This window comes from Alnus glutinosa, chromosome 1 (assembly GCF_958979055.1).
Source record: "Alnus glutinosa chromosome 1, dhAlnGlut1.1, whole genome shotgun sequence".
NCBI lineage: Eukaryota > Viridiplantae > Streptophyta > Magnoliopsida > Fagales > Betulaceae > Alnus > Alnus glutinosa.
Genome location: NC_084886.1, coordinates 3,458,427 through 3,476,905, shown reverse-complemented (window position 1 = coordinate 3,476,905; position 18,479 = coordinate 3,458,427). Strand labels below are relative to the sequence as shown.

At 33.9% G+C, this 18,479-nt stretch overlaps 1 protein-coding gene across 1 annotated transcript; it reads left to right on the top strand.

The window, feature by feature from the left end:
• The first annotated feature begins 7,159 nt into the window (after nt 1–7,159).
• Nucleotides 7,160–12,286, top strand: LOC133858471 (F-box/kelch-repeat protein At1g23390-like). The gene is made up of 3 exons (XM_062293942.1): nt 7,160–7,340; nt 7,434–7,510; nt 11,180–12,286. Exons 1-3 carry the CDS (start codon nt 7,160–7,162, stop codon nt 12,284–12,286), a joined length of 1,365 nt encoding a protein of 454 aa, XP_062149926.1.
• Nucleotides 12,287–18,479: the final 6,193 nt, after the last annotated feature.

Here is an 18,479-nt window from a genome sequence, read left to right as displayed (position 1 = left end):
TTGGTGATGATCCGTACATATATAGTGCCTGCCTGCCTGCCGGTCCGCAAAAAGCTTCACCAATCATTCTAAAAACGATGTACGAGGCAAAGCTATAAATTTGACAAAAGCCGAAGGGTTGTATTCCGGCACCAGTGGTGCAGCAATCATTACCCAAATTCAAAACCCTTCATTAATTTCCACTGTTTTTCTTTTTGTCATTTTGTTTCTTTTTTTTTTCTTTTTTCTTTTTTTTTTTTTTATAGAGGTTTGGGTCATATAGATAAGATTTACAAACACGTGCATTATTATAATTTACAAAAATTTATGAAAAAACAAAACAAACAGATATTAAAGGCTCTGGCCCCATCTGGTTCAAATTGCAGTATGCTAAAAGTCGTCAGTGGGTCACGTTGTTGGGCCGCATGAATATGAGTGATTCCGATGTTTGCATAACGATCCAACGGTTGCCCCATTTGAGCGACACTTTGAAGATTTAAATTTTCCAAAAAAATGGACGGGTCACAGGAATTGTAAATGCACATGTGAATTTATCATATGCTCCGTTTGTTTCGTTGTAAAATAATTCCGGTTTAATTTGTCGAATTTCGGCACCGACTGGAGTCGGAATTTGACTTGTTGAAATTCGGCAATAGTCAACTGCTTGAACGTAAAGGTCGACTGCGTTGTTTAAAAGAGAGTCGACTGCATCTACCATCTATGAAAAATGATTTACGCTTTTAAAAAGCATAAATCATTTTTCGAAATTTATTAAGCATTTTTTGTCAAACGGAAATCATTTTTCGATTGACCATCATTTTTCGATTGACCATTATTTTCGCCTCTACCAAACACCGGAAAATACCGAACTATTTTTCAAAAATCATTTTACGTCGAAACAAACGGAGCATTAGAATTAGTCGAAGAAACATTTCGTTAATGGACCGAACAATGCTAGATGTGGCCTATATAATTTATCTTGAGGTCCGCAATGGGCTTGGACCAACACTATAATTCGTCTAGCCCAAAGAGAAAATCCGACAATTTTTTTTTTAATTTGAAAATTATACATTTAATTTGTAGGACTCACGTCCTCTGTAGATTCTACAGATTTAATGATTAATTTTTAAAATTGGATGATAGAAGAAAAATTCAAATGTACTAAATAACATGTCTTCTTCAAAACACTCTAGCTCGACGATAACAACATTTGGGCTTTCCAATAATTATTGGCAGATCGAAAAGATTTGGTCATGCATGTGATCCGAATAGGCTTCAAATGGAGAGAAACAATTGGGAAAACTTAATTTATAATCTCTATTTTTTTTTTATCACTTTTGCAATTAAGATATTCAAACTTTAAAAAGTGTTAATTTATGGTATTTATCTTTCATTTTTTTTTTTAATTTCAACCATCTATTAGAATTTTCCGTTAAATCCTATAAAAATTTTAAAAATATCTTTGCGTTTTTTTTTTAAAAAAAAGAAAAATTCACAAAAAAGTGGAAAATCCCATGCCAGCACTCAAAATTTGTCATCCAGAAAAGGAAGGACTTGGTGATTCGTGCATATATACACTACAAAAAACTTTGTTTTTAGTCGCTTGCAGTTAGCCGCATGGGTTACGCGTAGCAAATCCGGCTGTATCTCACTCTCACTCTCTCTCATTTATTTCCGTCACCATTGCGTGGAGGCTCTTGGCCTCCTGAGTCTTGAATGGCCGAGTAGTCTTCTTCGTCAGTCGTCTTCTTCGATGATCCCCATAAATCCTTCACGAAAACGAACCCGGCCTGGCCGTTTTCCTCAATGGCGTCGTTTAGTTTGCCAGTGTTGTTGCTACCATAGAGCTTGTTCTTCTTCTCTGGAGGCTTCCTCAAGGATTTGACGGAGTTGAGTTCCTGAGAGCGAGCAGATGGCGTCGCTCAGCTTGTCGTGGAGGACAGGGATGGGCCTGAAGAGCTGGTTGGTAGCGACGAAAGGTTGGAGAGGAAGTGCAAATGGCCGAAGTTCGGCAAGAGCGCGCTGGAGAGATTGAACTTGGAGAGGGACGACAACTCACTGGCGATTATCGCATTGTTTTTTTCTTGGCTCTACTGGAAAGGGCTGTATCGGCAGGCAATGAAGCAGAGGAACCATGAATCGGTGAAGTGGCGGTGGCCGTGAGAGTGGACAGGCACATCTTGTTGACGGACAGTGTTGCAGTGGGCTACAAGGGGGAATTTGGTGAAGAAGAGGAGGGAAGAGGATCCGGCGAGTGAGGGCACAGCTACAGAAGAGTTAGAGAGAGATGTGTTTTTTTCTATTAAAATATTGGATTGGGTAGCATTGTAGCTACCCAAGGATAAAGATGCATAATAGGGCATCTGCTACTAGTACTCTAATGAATCTCAACTGTTTTGGGCTTGCTTGGCAAAGAATAGAACATAACAGAGTAGTGAGTTGTTAGTTTTGGAATTAGTAAAAAAGTGATGATGTGATATAAAATAAAAAGAATTTGTATAAAAAAGTAAAAAAGTTTTGTATTGTAATGAATTTTTTTATTTGAATTGTAATAAAAAATTATTAATGTGATATAAAAAGTGAGAATGTTTTAACGTTGATTAATAGTGAAAAATATAAAAAAAAAATAAAAAATAAAAAATTACATAAATAGTAACAACATTACCGCATAGTAGCCGGATCCGGCCTCATGAATATGAGTGATTCTGATGTTTGCATTGAGTCGAAGTGGCGCCTGTGACGCGGCAACACGGGAAAATGGAAATGGCCAATCAAAATGAGAACGCGAGTCTCTGCAGGCTCGTTCGTTCACGGGAAAGAAATCCTGAACTTCAAAGAAGTTTGGTCTTTAAAATTTCTCTGTATATTAAATTATTAATTGCTCATAAATAATAAATTTAACTATTTAATTGATATTGTAACATTTTTCACTGAACAAGTAAGCTCTATGTGAAATATTTAAATAAAATAAAAAGATAATTATGGAGACATTTTAACACATAAATTAGTAAGGACCATACTTAATTTAGTAACTCATTACTTATCTCAAAACTTAAATTTTTTAAAATAATAATAAATTTAAGGGCTTAACACCTTTTTAGTCATTGAGTTTGAAAACTTTATTTTTTAGTCCCTGAATTTCAATTTGCATAACAGATGATATATCAATTTTGAAAAATGACCAAATTAACTTCTCCGTCCAAAAATTAATTGTCCGTCACGTGTCAACATCAGAGATTGACACGTGGCATTATATAAAAAATAATAATTTTTTTTTTTTTAAAAAAAAAGGGGGTGGCTGGTGACCCCCATTTTGGCCAAGGGGGTGGCTGGCCAGTCTGGGGTGGCCGAACCACCATGGGCCACTCCCTGGACAGAAAAAAAAAAAGAATAAAAAAAAGATCAGTTTTGCCATTGGGGGCACCCTTAAGTGTCATGGTGGTGGTTCGGCCACCCCTAGATTGGCTAGTCTGGGGGTGGTTCGGCTACCCCAAGAGCAAAACGAAAAAAATAAAATTTGGAGGGTTTGGCCCTTGGGGGTCGCCGAACCACCCCCAAGGGCCAAAGCCGATCTTGATTTTTTCTTTTTTTGTCAAGGGGTGGCCGAACCACCCCACGACCGGCCAAGAGGGTGGCTTGTTTTTTTATTGTTTCAATTTTTAAATTTATATATATATATATATATATATATATATATATATATATATATATATATATATATATATATATATATTTTAAATGTTATTATTATTTTATTATTTTTTAATTTTTTTATATAGTGACACATGTCAATCTCTAAAGTTGACACGTGGCGTTCCGTTAGTTTTTGGACGAAAAAGTTAACCGAAGTACTAATTTTGTCATTTTGAAAAATTGAGATATCATATGTAATGCAAATTGAAACTTAATAACTAAAAAATAAGATTTTCAAAACTCAGTGACCATGAAAATATTTAACCCTAAATTTAATTATTTTAATAATATTCTAACATCATCTACGCTAGCTTTTGCCTAAAACAGATAATGCAACAGATTCTGTGCCTCCTTCTAGTTCAAACTGCTTTCATTCAAAGTCGTCGGTGGGTGGTTGAGCCAAATGAATATGTGTGATTCCGATGTTTGTACGACGATTTGGCAGTTATAGTGCGTAGTTGAGCCACATGAATGGTCAATATCGTTGGGAAGTTTTGTCCTATTTCCCTGAATCGGTGAGATGCAAAAAAAAAAAAAAAAAAATACGGAATAACAAAGATAAGTAATCACACACGATACTAGATTTAAGTGGTTCATTTAAATTGAAGTACGTCTATTAGCGTAGGCAATTCCGGATAAAATCAACCAAAAGGTGAATACAAGGAAATAACAGGGTGAGAAAATCACTCAAACCCAAAGCCCCAATACACCAAAGTCTCACTTCAACCCAAAAGGAGAATAATAAAAAAAAAAAAAAAAAAAAAAAAAAAAAAAAAAAAAACCTCTCTTTTTATGGAGCTCTCACGTTTTCATTTTCTCTCAAATTTTTGCTCACTCCTCTTGAGAACACAGCAACCCTCACTTCACCGTGTGGCTCTTCTCCTTTTGTTCTCTGCGGTCATTGTTTGCACACTTCTCCTTTTGTAGTGGTTGAGGTCCGCACCTTTTCCTCTTATTTCCTGTAAAGGAATCAACCAAGGAATAAAAGAATCCCCAATTTGGAAAAGTAATCAATAGGCGGTGCAATCTTTTCCTCTCCTGCAAGTAATTGGTCAACACATAAATGACCAAATCCAAAAAAGTAACTTGTACATGATTTTCAAACACTTGAGAAGGAAAGAGCAAACAGGTGGGTCCACCGATTTGATTTTCAAGTCACCCAACCTTAACAAATATGAGTGACACTGATGCTTGTATCACGATTGGCGAGTAATTTTGCATGTGATATAAATGTTTATTAAGTGCTTATCAAATAATGAAGTGACTTTTAAAATTATCATTTGATCAATCACAAGTTCAATAATAATTTTAAAAGTCACTTCATTATTTGATAGATACTTGATGAATATTTATATCATACTCTGATCTAACAGTTACACTGGTCCACAGCTCTCACCACATGAGAAATGCTACAAATTTTCACTCACACACCCTCAAATATGTACTCTTTTACCACACTAAAAATCATCATTAAATAATTATATTTTCAAAATGTAATGAGAATTTTTAGTTTTATGTGAAAAAAATAAAAAAAAAATGCATTTAAGCTAAAAATGAAAGTGCTTAGCATTTCTCGTTATCACATTAACAAAAAGATCAAACTAAGCCTTCTGTCGGTCCACTGTGGCAGGCCCATTAATGTCTGCATGCGCATTTATGTAAAACTAAATTAACCAAAAAAAAAAAATCAAAAAATCAAAATAAATATTAAAAAATTTAATATAACGGCATAATAAATACATAATAATATAAACTAATGATAAAATAAATTAATTAAGCATAATTAAAAGGGTCTGCCAAAAATGGGTAACTTTTAGAGAATCAACGTTATCTCAAGGGATTTTTTTTAAACCAAACCAAACACTATCAGGTGTTAGTAGAATGCTGCAAACCAAGGGGCTGGCTTGTTTTTTTTTTTTTTTTTCAATTTTTTTTTAAAATTTTTAATATATATATATATATATATATATATATATATATATATATATATATATATATATATATTAATTTTATTACTTTTTAATTATTTTTATACAGTGACACGTGTCAACCTCTAAAGTTGATAAGTGGCGGGCCGTTAGTTTTTGGACAGAGAAGTTAACCGAGATACTAATTTTGTCATTTCCAAAAATTGAGGTATCATCTGTGATGCAAATTAAAACTTAGTGTCTAAAAAATAAGATTTTCAAAACTCATGGACCATCAGAGTATTTAACCCTAAATTTAATTATTTTAATAATATTCTAACATCATCTACGCTAGCTTTTGCCTAAAACAGATAATGCAACAGATTTTGGGATCCGGCTTATGTGCTGTAGTTTTTACTACAGTATATCTGCTGTTAAAAGAATTGATGGTTCAGATTTAAAAGTATTCTCTTTAAGACAAAACGACATCGTGTAACATAAAGACAAACGTTTAAACAAGGGTTAAATATGTTTTAGCCCCCCAAAATACCACACTTTTTCCGGATGGCCCCCAAACTACTAATGCTTAGATTATGGCCCCCAAACTACTACTTTTTGATTTTTTGGCCCCATCCGTCTATTTATGCCGTCAATTCTAACAGAAATTGGCTAAAAATCCGAAAATACCCCTCCCTTAACTGTGGGAATTTCAAAGTGTATGAGGGGTATTTTTGGATTTCTGTTTAGAATTGACGGCATAAATGAATGGATGACGCCAAAAAATCAAAAAGTGGTAGTTTGGGGGGCCAAAAATTAAGCATTAATAGTTTGAAGGGCCATCCAAAAAAAAGGTAGTAGTTTGGGGGCTAAAATATATTTTTCCCTTTAAACAAAGTTACAAAAAGACACTTTCATGACGCCGTAAACGGAGAAAGGAAAAACCCCTCATTCGGCAATTGTACCTGTTCTTCCAAACCCATGTCAGTTTGACAACTTCTTCCTCAATTCCAACCTTAAAAACTCTAGTTGTTCATCGGCAACAAAATCTTCAACTTCACCTTCTTCTTACTCGTCCTGTTGATTCAAGACCTAAAATGACAACACACACGGATAGATCTGCACCAAATAACAACGCACACGGCAAGGTGATCTGCACATATTTCATGCCTTCTCGTTGTGAAGAAACTCATGGAGTCAAGTTAAAGAGCCCTTTTTTTTTTTTGCTCGTTTGAATCAGAAAAGGCTGAGAACATTAGATCTATGCACAATTCTTCTTCTTCTTCTTCTTCTTTTTTTATTTTTTTTATTTTGTTTTTCCTAAGCTCGCCACATGGCTTGCATATATATGAGAGCCCAAATCTTCCAACCACAAAAGAAAAGCCTTTCAAAATTTATCTCTTCAAAGTCTGCAACTTTATCTGATTTGAACTTTCAACGTCAACAGTTTATAGAATATTTTTTCAATTAAATTCATGTGAACATCTTATTCTGAGTGCATCAAACGGCTTGCAAAGGATGGAGGGCCGGAGGCCACAGGAAATCTACAACCCTCAAAGAGAGGTCTTTCGTCTCTCCGGGAAATGGGCTCCATCAGTCCATCCAACCGTGTGTGTTTCTCAGTTTGTGTCTCGAATCAGCAGCAGACGAGGAAGAAAAGGCTGAAGTTGAAGATGCTGTTGCCGAACTATGATGGGTTTGGAAAAACAGGAACATTTGCCGGAAGGGAAGGGTTTTTCCCTTCTCGGTTTACGGCGTCGAAGTGTCTTTTTGTTTAAACGTTCGTCTCTATGTTACACGATGTCGTTTTATCTTAAAGAGAATACTTTAAATCTGAACCATCAATTGTTTTAACAGCAAATGTGCTGCACATAAGCCGGATCCCAGATTTTGTGCATCCTTCTAGTTCAAACTGCTTTCATTCAAAGTCGTCGGTAGGTGGTTGAGCCAAATGAATGATGAATATGTGTGATTCCGGTGTTTGTACGACGATTTGGCAGTTATAGTGCGTAGTTGAGCCACATGAATGGTGAATATGAGTGACACTGATGCTTGTATCACGATTGGCGAGTAATTTTGCGATATAAATGTTTATTAATTGCATATTAAATAATAAAGTAGTTTTTAAAATTATTATTTGAGGGATAAATATATTTTAGCCCCCCAAACTACCACCTTTTTTTTTCGGATGGCCTCCCAAACTACCACTTTCTGATTTTTTGGCTTCATCCGTTCATTTATGCCGTTAATTCTAAACAGAAATCCGAAAATACCCCTCATACACTTTGAAATTCTCACGGTTAAGGGAAGAATATTTTAAGGTTTTTGGCCAATTTCTGTTAGAATTGACTGCATAAATAGACGGATGGGACCAAAAAATCAGAAAGTGATAGTTTGGGCGGCCATAATCTAAGCATCGGTAGTTTGGAAGGCCATCCGGAGAAAGGGTGGTAGTTTGGGAAGCTAAAATATATTTAACCCATTATTTGATCAATCACAACCCTATTAGTAATTTTAAATTCACTTCATTATTTGATAGACACTTGATTAATATTTATATCACACTCTGATATGACAGTTACACCAGTCCACGGCTCTCACCACATGAGAAATGCTACAAATTTTCACTCACACACCCTCAAATATGTACTCTTTTACCACACTAAAAATCATCATTAAATAATTATTTTTTCAAAATGTAATGAGAATTTTTAGTTTTATGTGAAAAAAAAAAAATCATTTAAGCTAAAAATGAAAGTGCCTAGCATTTCTCGTTATCACATTAACAAAAAGATCAAACTAAGAGCACTCACATTGGATCATGTAAAAGTCCCTCTAAATCTATAATAGATAACAAACTCACAAAAACATCCCTCCATTGAATTATCTATCCTAAATCTAAAATATAATTTTGGTAGATTTGTGAATAGTGCAACTCTACATGTGGAGTTGCACTATTCACTAATCTATCCATTATTTTATTGTTTTCTACATACAAAAAAGTGAAAAAAGTAAAATGACAAAAAGTAGAAAAAAGATAAAAATAATAAAATAAGAGTAAAAAAAGAATATAGAGTTAAGAATAGATAATCGGATGTATGATGCTTTTTAAAATCCATTAGCTAAACTAGCAAAAGTGGATTTTCGTTAGCTATTCTAGATGAAATTTTACATGATCCAATGTGAATGCTCTAAGCCTTCTGTCGGTCCACTGTGGCAGGCCAATTAATGTCTGCATGCGCATTTATGTAAAACTAAATTAACCAAAAAAAAAAAAATAAATCTAAAAATCAAAATAAATATTGAAAAATTTAATATAAAGGCTCAAAAAAGCATTTTAAACCTCTAATATGGTAAAAAGTTAATAAAATACTCTTTAATTAATTTTCGCACTTAATAATTATACAATAAAGGTTATTTCTAAAACAAATTTTAAGACTTTAATATGGTAAAAATTTAATAAATAGTTTCTAACTAAGGCCCTTAATTAGAAATTGAAATTAAGTCTCATTATTCACATTCATAAAAAAAAAAAAAAAAAAAAAAAAAAAAAAAAAAAAAAATCCATAAATTCTTGAAAAGTTTCACTTATTTACTATATTTTAAAAGCCTAATTTTTACATTAATAAAATTAATCCAACGTGCATAATTTTCTATCAAACGTTTATTTGAATTGAATATTTAGATAAATATGAAGAGTCTTCAAAGTGCATAAATTCTCATTGTTTACATTGTGCATAATATAAGAATTACACCATGATGAGTCTTCAATGTCCAACAATTTTTTTTCGCATTATGTTGTATTACACATCAATTTTTTTTCCTTGACAGCTGCATCAAAATCATCCCAAAAGGGTTGGAGACTAACAATTAATTTTTTTTTGTTTATAATGTTAGGCATAAAATATATTACTACGTCCACGTTCGTCATCATGCATATATATATATATATATGGGAACGAGAAGATCGACGTCTCAATTAGAACGTACCCTTAGTAATTAATAACCCCAACCTTTGCTTCATTTCCTTATCCTGAAAGGCCGGCCAGTAAAATCCGATCTCGATCATCAAACTTGCATTAAAGAGGCCAGGGCCAATAATTAAGATCCCATTTATAATACCATATATAAGGAAATAGATAGCGTTATTGCCTACCTCGAAATTAAACCCTTTTTTTTTTTTCTCCGAGCCCCTCCCCAAGCAATCATCCCGTGTATATGTTGCTTACGTTGTCATGTCATTTAAAAATTTTAAATAACTTGACAACATATACACCATTAAATATTGTAAAATTTAATCTAAACCATAAAATGATCGTTCTTTATTTCACTTAAAATGTACAGGATCATATTCCTCAAAATTCTCATTTATCTACAAAAAAATTCTTGTTCTGAATAAATTAAGCTCAGATATATCCAATAAGACATAACAGATTCCTTTTCGTCGCTACATATTTACGATAAATGTTTGATCATGACAATTATGTTCCATATTTAAATCCTAGCTACTCGATTTTTTGATGATGCATTGTACGCCTTCATCTCAAAGAAGATCCCATGAAAAAGTGCATGGTATATATATACTAATTAATGTCATGCTCTATGGTATAATATATTATTATATACATCATCCACTATTTTTTTTTTTTTTGTCCTGCGTCGTTGTGTACGTACAGCATACGGCTCTTACATATAAATAGAAAAGGCCAGGAAAGGGCTTAAGGGCCCGTACGTTCAACTTCCTTTTCTTTGAACTCACAAATTTGGAAATTGGTTTTGGTGATTTGTTGGCCTAAACGGCTAAACGTGGGAAATGCATGTGGTTTAGTTAATATATTAGTGTACGTTGCCTGGCCTAAACATTGTTGAAACTTGAAAGCGGCTTTAATTAATTAATATTACAAGGTCAGGGCTCAAGAACGCGGCGTCAAACAGGGCAGGCTACGTGTCGTATGATTATTATTATTTATTTTTTTATTAACTTATTCAAACACCAAGTTAAAATTAAGAGCCAAAATCTTGAGTCACAATCTAAAATATATAAGTATTAATTCATGAGTCATGACAATATATGGCATTGACATTAATTGCCACGTACATAATTTAAATTATGTCAATCGCATGCATCGACAGGACTGAGCATATATATATCATCCAAGAAATAATAGTTTGAAACATAATTTTTCTCATTCTTTTATCCATCAACCATCTCATATTTTTCTCCAATAATTACTCCAAAGACATACACTTTTACGCAAACGCAAATTAATTGGACGAGAGCCACGACGACTCCCCAAGTCGACCACTATTTCAAATCACCCTATATATACCGGGGGAGTGATTGTTGTACACCAAGTGTACAACAATCATACAACACCCCTTCACAAGGGGTAGGTCCCATACACTATGGGACCTATCCCTTGTGAAGGGGTGTTGTATGAACCAACTATCATTATTCATATATACCGTTGTATTTCCTCCTCTAGGCTCCATCTATATAACCAACTTCCAAACAAAGCTTTCCTTCCCCGACCATCAACTCAACCTACGAACAACGTACGAGTGATTCTCTGAAACGTAAAACGAATCAACGATGGCGGAAGAAGAAAAAGAAGATCCAATGCATATATGGAGACATACTAGAGGCCATTCTGTCGCAGGTGCCTCTCGTAGACCTCGCACTCGCATGCCACGTGTCCGATACCTGGAAACAACCCGTGCTATCCTCCCTTGAAGGCTTCAACAAAATAAAACCGTGGCTCATTGTCCACACGCAAAGCTCCCGGCACCCGTACGAGACGACGGCCCACGCGTACGACACACGCTCGCACGTGTGGGTGGAGATCCAGCAGCCCTCGATCGACCACGTCTCGGCCCTCCAATCGTCGCACTCGACCCTCCTCTACATGCTCTCGCCCTTCAGGTTCGCCTTCTCCGTCGATCCACTCCACCTGACGTGGCACCGGGCAGACGCTCCGATCGTGTGGCGGTCTGACCCAATAGTCGCGGTGGTTGGCCACCTCGTCGTGGTAGCGGGCGGCATGTGCGACTTCGGGAACGACCCGATACCATTGGAGACCTACGACCTGAGGACCCAAAGGTGGGACACGTGCAACTCGATACCCGCGATCCTTGAGGATACCGCCGCTTCCACGTGCCTCTCGATAGCCGTGGACAAGCACAGAATGTACGTGATGGAGAAGAGTTCCGGTGTGACGTACTCTTTCGATCCTAGCTCCAAGACCTGGCGCGGACCTTACGATCTGCGGCCCGGCAAGAAGGTTTTCTCCTCCGTGATAGGATTCGTCAATGAACGCATGGTTGTGGCGGGTCTTATCATAGACGCTGAGAATGACAACGGCGTAAAAATGTGGGAAGTGAATAGTGAAATGTCAGAGCTGAGGGAGATGGGTGAGATGCCAACGGAGCTTGTGGGAAAGCTGAAGGGTCAGAGCCCTCGTGTGCTGTCGATTACTATGACATCGATGGGTGATTTGGCGTATTTGCACAATCCGTCGGACCCTGGGGAGTTGATTGTGTGCGAGGTATCCAACGGTGTGTGCACATGGGGGAGTGTACGGAATGTGGTCGTGAAAGATGGGAGTGGGTTGCAGAGTTTAGTGTTCACGTGTTCGAATGTCGGACTCGCAGATTTGCATGAGGCATTGAGGTCTGGGAATCTCCAGTTTCGCTATTATAACAAGGAGTAACATGGAACACAGAGACCGACGGAGATTCGCAATGGCATACGCGGCATGGCAGCTTTGATTTGGAAGTCGTGTCCGCTTTCTGTTGTTTTTAGTTTATTTGTTTGTTTTTTTTATAATTATTATTATTTGTTTTTTTATATTATTTACTGATTTATTTTTACATATACTGATATACATGTAAGAAGAAGCAAATAACATGTTATATACTGTACAGTATATAAATAGGCAGTTGGATGGTGGCAATATTCATCCCTTGATGTTTAAATCTAACTACATGCAACTCGATCACCTATCATAAGAAGGTTAATTAATTATGCTTCCATTAGATCATCACGCTATTAAGTTGATTTAGCTATAAAGTCCATATCTTCTAAGGATCCTTTGTACGTACAGTATATAAATAGGCAGTTGGATGGTGGCAATCATCCCTTGATGTTTAAATCTAACTACATGCAACTCACCTATCATAAGAAGGTTAATTATATATGCTTCCATTAGATCATCACGCTATTAATTAAGTTGATTTACTAAAGCTATAAAGTCCATATCTTCTAAGGATGCTTTGTATGTGGCATGCAGTTTGGGGCATCAGTCTTCGTAGAAAAAGAGTTCAAATGATGTGGATATGCACTTTGAATGAAAAAATTTCGGTAAAAAGTGCTTACAATTTCAAAGAGAGAAGTCTGGAAGAAAAATTTGAATGGTTCAATTTACATTAACGTGTGATATAGGGTTTGGAAAATGAGAATTTGAGGACGGTGAAGATGTCAATGTCACAATTTACTACCCACCAAATAAAATCTTTTTTTGGAAAAAAAGGATAATGCAGGATGCCATTTATCCCGAATGTGATTTGTGTGCAGAGACTATTGACCATGTCATTTGGCAATCGGAATTGTTAAATCACTACTTTTCTCAAAGCTCAAGTCAATTGAGAGAAGCAAATTTAATTATTTAATCAATACTTTTACGCTCCCCTTCACGTGTGAGTAACTTCTGTTAAACATCAACTACACTTTGCCATCAGATTCGTACATCATTGATAGTTTATGTGTGACAAAGTTTATTTTACAAATTACATTGGAAAAAAATATTCGAACACAGTTTATTAAATTGATATATATTTTTAAAGCATATAAAAATTGAAAATACATAAAAAGAAAGAAAGAAAAAAAAAACATATTCTAAAGACATCAATTTAATAAATTGAATTAAAAAAAAAAAAAAAAAAATCTTCCACGGATCCTGATCATCCTTTTGTTGTGACTCCTCCGGTTGAAAACCCAACCCAAACACCAAGTCTAGTAAGCTATTGAGTTCTCCGGATCAACGTCCACAATCGCAACCCGGACGCCAGGCCCAAGCCGAGAGTTCATTTATCTGGAGCATTTGTGTTCATTCCCACGAACCCAAAATCTTAGTTTTGGGCTTCATTCTTCGAGGACCACGACTGACATTGTGATTTGGGTCTAACACCTTTTCAATAGTTTTATTTTATTATTATTTTTTTAATTACACCTTTTCATAGTTGAACCTTCGATAGTCTTTTTCCTCTCTACATGAGAAAAGTAACACATGGTTTTTAGGATGGCGGCTTCTTTCTTCTTTCTTTTTTCTTTTTTCTTTTTCTTTTTTTTGTTGTTATTATCCTAATTTAACCAATAAGCCAAACAGTATTTCGAATTAACCCACAAAAAGTGGTAATACTGAGCGTAGAGGTTTAGCCAAGATCCACCAGACCAATTTTCAGCCCAATACCCTATGCCACTTGATATATTGAATATTGAATAACAGGTTTCGCCCGAACGACCGGCTTCAAGATGATGTAGCCGACTAGCCGTCTCAAGTTTTAAGGTTTTATTTAATAAACATTTTTATTTACCCATTAAATTTTGTTGCTTTCACGTAAATTCATAAGAAAAGTTATAGTAAAAAGTGTAAGAACAGAAATTTCTTAAAAATTGATTTGTAAGAAATTTTTTACAATTTACATATAAAAATAACACGTGTTTTGTAAACACATGTCAAAATACACATATCAATCTTATATGTGGGTTGTAAAAAAATTTTTACAAACCAATTCAAAGTGTAATATGCATATTATTTTTCTTTTTAAGTTTTTTTAAAAGCATAAATTACTTGAAGTTTGTTTAGTGATCATGAGGGTGCTTTTGCTTTTTTAGATAGCTTTTGAGAACCAACTCAAAACGACTACAACTTTTCGCCAAAAAAAAACAAAAATCTGTTTCTTTTGAAAAGCCGAAATCATTCCAAACCCCGTTGAAAATAGTTGAGTAGCCATCTCGATAAGTGGTCCGTCACCATTATCTTGGATTACTTAGAGCAATCAACTAGCAAAGCAAACAATTAAATAAACAATGATATATATAACCTTTTAATTAATCCACAGAGTTTTCTTTTCTTACTTTAAAATTTTTCTTAATTTATTGTATTCATCTTTTAAATTTCTTTCAATTTCACGTGAATCCTAGCAAAGAGGTGTATAACCCTTTTATTTTCTTTTTTTTTTTTTTTTTTTTTAGGAAAAAAGGAAAAAGAATAAAATTTTAAAGATTTAGGCATTAGTAATGATTTAATAGAATTTGCAAAAAATATACACTCTTGAATCTTTTTTTTTTTTTTTAAAATGATATTTTGAGAATTTTGACAGAATTTAATGAAAATTCTCAATGGAACAGAGTAATAAAATTGAAAAAAAAAATAAAAGATGAATATATCAAATTAAGAGTTTTTTAAGTTTTGAAAAGTAATTATAAATGATGCAACAATTAAGGAGTTTAAAAAGTAGAGATTTTTCTTTAAATTTATTAAACTGACTTGTGTAAAAAATATATTTATTCTCACAAGCATTCCTTTCATGGTTGTTTTCTTCTTATAGATTTTTTTTTTTTTTTTAAGAAAAAAGAGTTTTCCAAATTACACTCCTCTTAGAATAGGGGGACCCCTTTGGCTTTGGATAAAAGAAAAGTAAGTAGACTATAATAGAATTTCACTGTGAAATATGTGAATTGATTCCAGGTCATTTTGTTTACTTTTTTATTTTATTTTATTTAAGAATTACTTTGTTTGAATTGGCATTTCGGGGTATAATAAAACAGAATATAACCCACGTTACCAAACCACCAACCAGGCAGAAAAAAGAAGAAGATGACCCGAGTTGGTAGAGACAGTTGGTTTACAGTTCATCAGGATGGATCCATCACTGCCGGATGGACCCCACCACCCCAACAAACTGCTCAACTTGCTCACTCACGGGCCCCCTCGAAATCATCTCAATTCTCTCTCTCTCTCTCTCTCTCTTGGATTTCATATGCCTGGCTAGTGGCTACCGTAGTCCCATCTATAGAGTATTATTAAAAGATTTAAGTAGAATTTAAATATATATATATATATATGTTCATGAATCACGGGCACCCATTTAAAATTTTCATTATTTATATATGTGATCAACACGCTACACGTGTTAATACATTTGATCAACTTTTTCTTAAAAAAAAAAAAAAAAAATCACTTTTAACCCTTTGAAACTTCTATCCTTCTTAAAAAAAGGTATTTAAATTTTAAAACGTTTTAATTTAAAAATATTTATTTTTTTGAAAGTTTTAATCTAAACTAATTCGTTAGAATTTTCCGTTAAATCCTGTAAAAATTTTAAAAATGTCTCTCCTTTTTCTTAAGAAAATAAAATGTAAGGATTTAGATGTTGGTTAGAATTTAACAAAATTTTATAAAAATACTTATGCTTGAATCTCTAAAAATTATTATAATTTTTTTTTTAAAAAAATAAACACAGGGTATTTTAAAATTTTTGATAGGATTTAACAAAAAAATTTAACAAAAGACTAAGATTGAAACTTTCTGAAAAATAGATACATTAAATTGAGACGTTTTAAAATTGAAGTACCTTCTTTTAAAATTGGTAAAAGTTTAAAAATTATAAGTGAAGTTCTAAAAAAAAAAAAAAAAAAATGTTTACAATAGTTAAAATGTGGCATTAACTGCAAGCAAATATGTAAATATCAATGGAAAATTAAGAGAAGATTGCAAAAATTAAAATATTAAAAAAATTACAAATTTTTGCATAGTTAGAGAGTTATTTACACGAAAAGTGACCAGTTAATTTAATTATCTCTGGCTACTGTTGGGCCTGCTTTATACTACTATTGTTTGTGGGATTTCTTTTTCATCATTCAAAGTCTGCCTTTTTCGTCTTTTCATTCGCTTTTCGGGAGGAAAAGTTTTCAAAAGCTATCGCGGAATCATGCAGAGCAGCATCTATGCTGGACCACATTTTCCCGATCAATCAGCAGACGGCAGGAGTATACATATATATATCTTCATCAACGTCGATCTTTTTAGTCTCGTAGAGTTTGGCGGAAGTTGATTTGGGCCCCTCATGGACTTGTTGTTTGATGAAAGCATACACGTCAAAGATCTTCCATCTCATCTGCTCACCCAACAAGAAAATTTTGCCATCGAGAGAAGACGACAACAACGACGACCGCGTCAGAGTCAGCCATTTCCGCATTAGGTCAAACGGTGAATGGGAAGCAGCAAAGCCCATCAAGTGTGCTTGAATTCTATCAAAATTAATGAAAATATTTATTCATTAAAGGTCAAATAAAAGGTGCTAATGAATGTTTTTTCAGCTCTCCTCACCCCATCGATTGGTGAGTAGTAATTTGTTCAATAATTTTATCAATTTACCTAAAATCTTACATAATAAAAACCATATTATGGGGAGTTGGGTTTTCTCCCACGATAAAAAAGTAAAAGGAATGAGTAAAAATATGAATTATGGAGGGGAAAAAAAATCAAGAAAAGTGACGACAGGTTTCTTTTTTTCTTCCTGCTCTGACCATAAGATGGGGTCCGTCTACCAGTCACTTTGATTGGAGAGTGATAGTCGTAAATTTTGAATTCAAAATTCCACAAACAAAAAAAATCAACCCCTATTTCTCATTTCAATATCCAACCTGTGACAGATTGATAAAATAGTGAGGTGGTGGAAACTGGAAAGGACATGTCCTTTCCTTTCTCCTCCTTCTCTCTCCTCTTTTATTTTTTTCAACCAAACAAGCGACAAGAGTCAAAGGTCATCCCTCCTTTCCCTCTCTCACGGTCTCACCTATAATATATTGACCATCCTTTAAAAATTAATTACGTAAATTAAAGGGCAAATTTTTATTTTTTTTTTACACTAATAACATTATATATTATATTTTTATTTCATAATAATTTGATAATATTGATGTGACAGTCCTAAATACTAATTCAATGGCGGTGGTTTTTTGGTAAGATAATTAATTATGAAATTAAAAATTTAGTTTTTGGCATTGTTTTTCTTCAAAAAAATATTATATATTACATGTTTATTTCAACTCCATTAGACTCAATTGATGTAACAATATTGGTCAACAACCCAATGAAATAAATTAAAACAAAAGAGATGATACAGAAACATTCATTACATACCTCTATTCACATGGGATGAGTAATGTGAATGTTTTTTTTTATAATTACTCTAAAATAAAAATGTAATATAAAACATTACACCTTTTTTTTTTTTTTTTTTTATACATGAAATGTTGCTTTCTGGTGCCCAAAACAGTCGGTATGGAGATGGAAGAACACAGAAAGAGAAAAAGGCCCCAATGCGTTGTTTTAGAGATGGGAGATCCCCAAATGCGGGATGTTGGGCTGTATGTGGAGAGAATGTTGCAAGTGTGTTTATTAAGTTTTATGAAATTTGGTTTTCGTTGGATTTCCTCTATAAATTTTTAAAATCCAATTTTTATTTTTCAATGTATTGATTGTATTCCTCCAAAGAAGTTGCCTCGATCGATTTTTTTCCTTCCTCTTTTGTGAATATAAATTTAATTATGGAACAATTACAAAAGCACAAATCAACAAAACACAAACACGTTTTAAAAAATATTTTTAGTTTCTTGGATGTGTCTTGGTTTGATTGTATATTGCATGGCACTATTGTTAAAAGTTTATCAAAATTGGGCGAAATATTAATAATTTTTGAAACTTAGTAAACATTTATGCTCCGTTTCTAGAGGTGGTCGACTGCTTGAACGGTAAAGTCTATTCTTAAAAGATGGACGAATGCTTCTGCCGTCTAAAAAAAAAAAAATGATTTATGCTTTTAAAATGTGTAAATTAT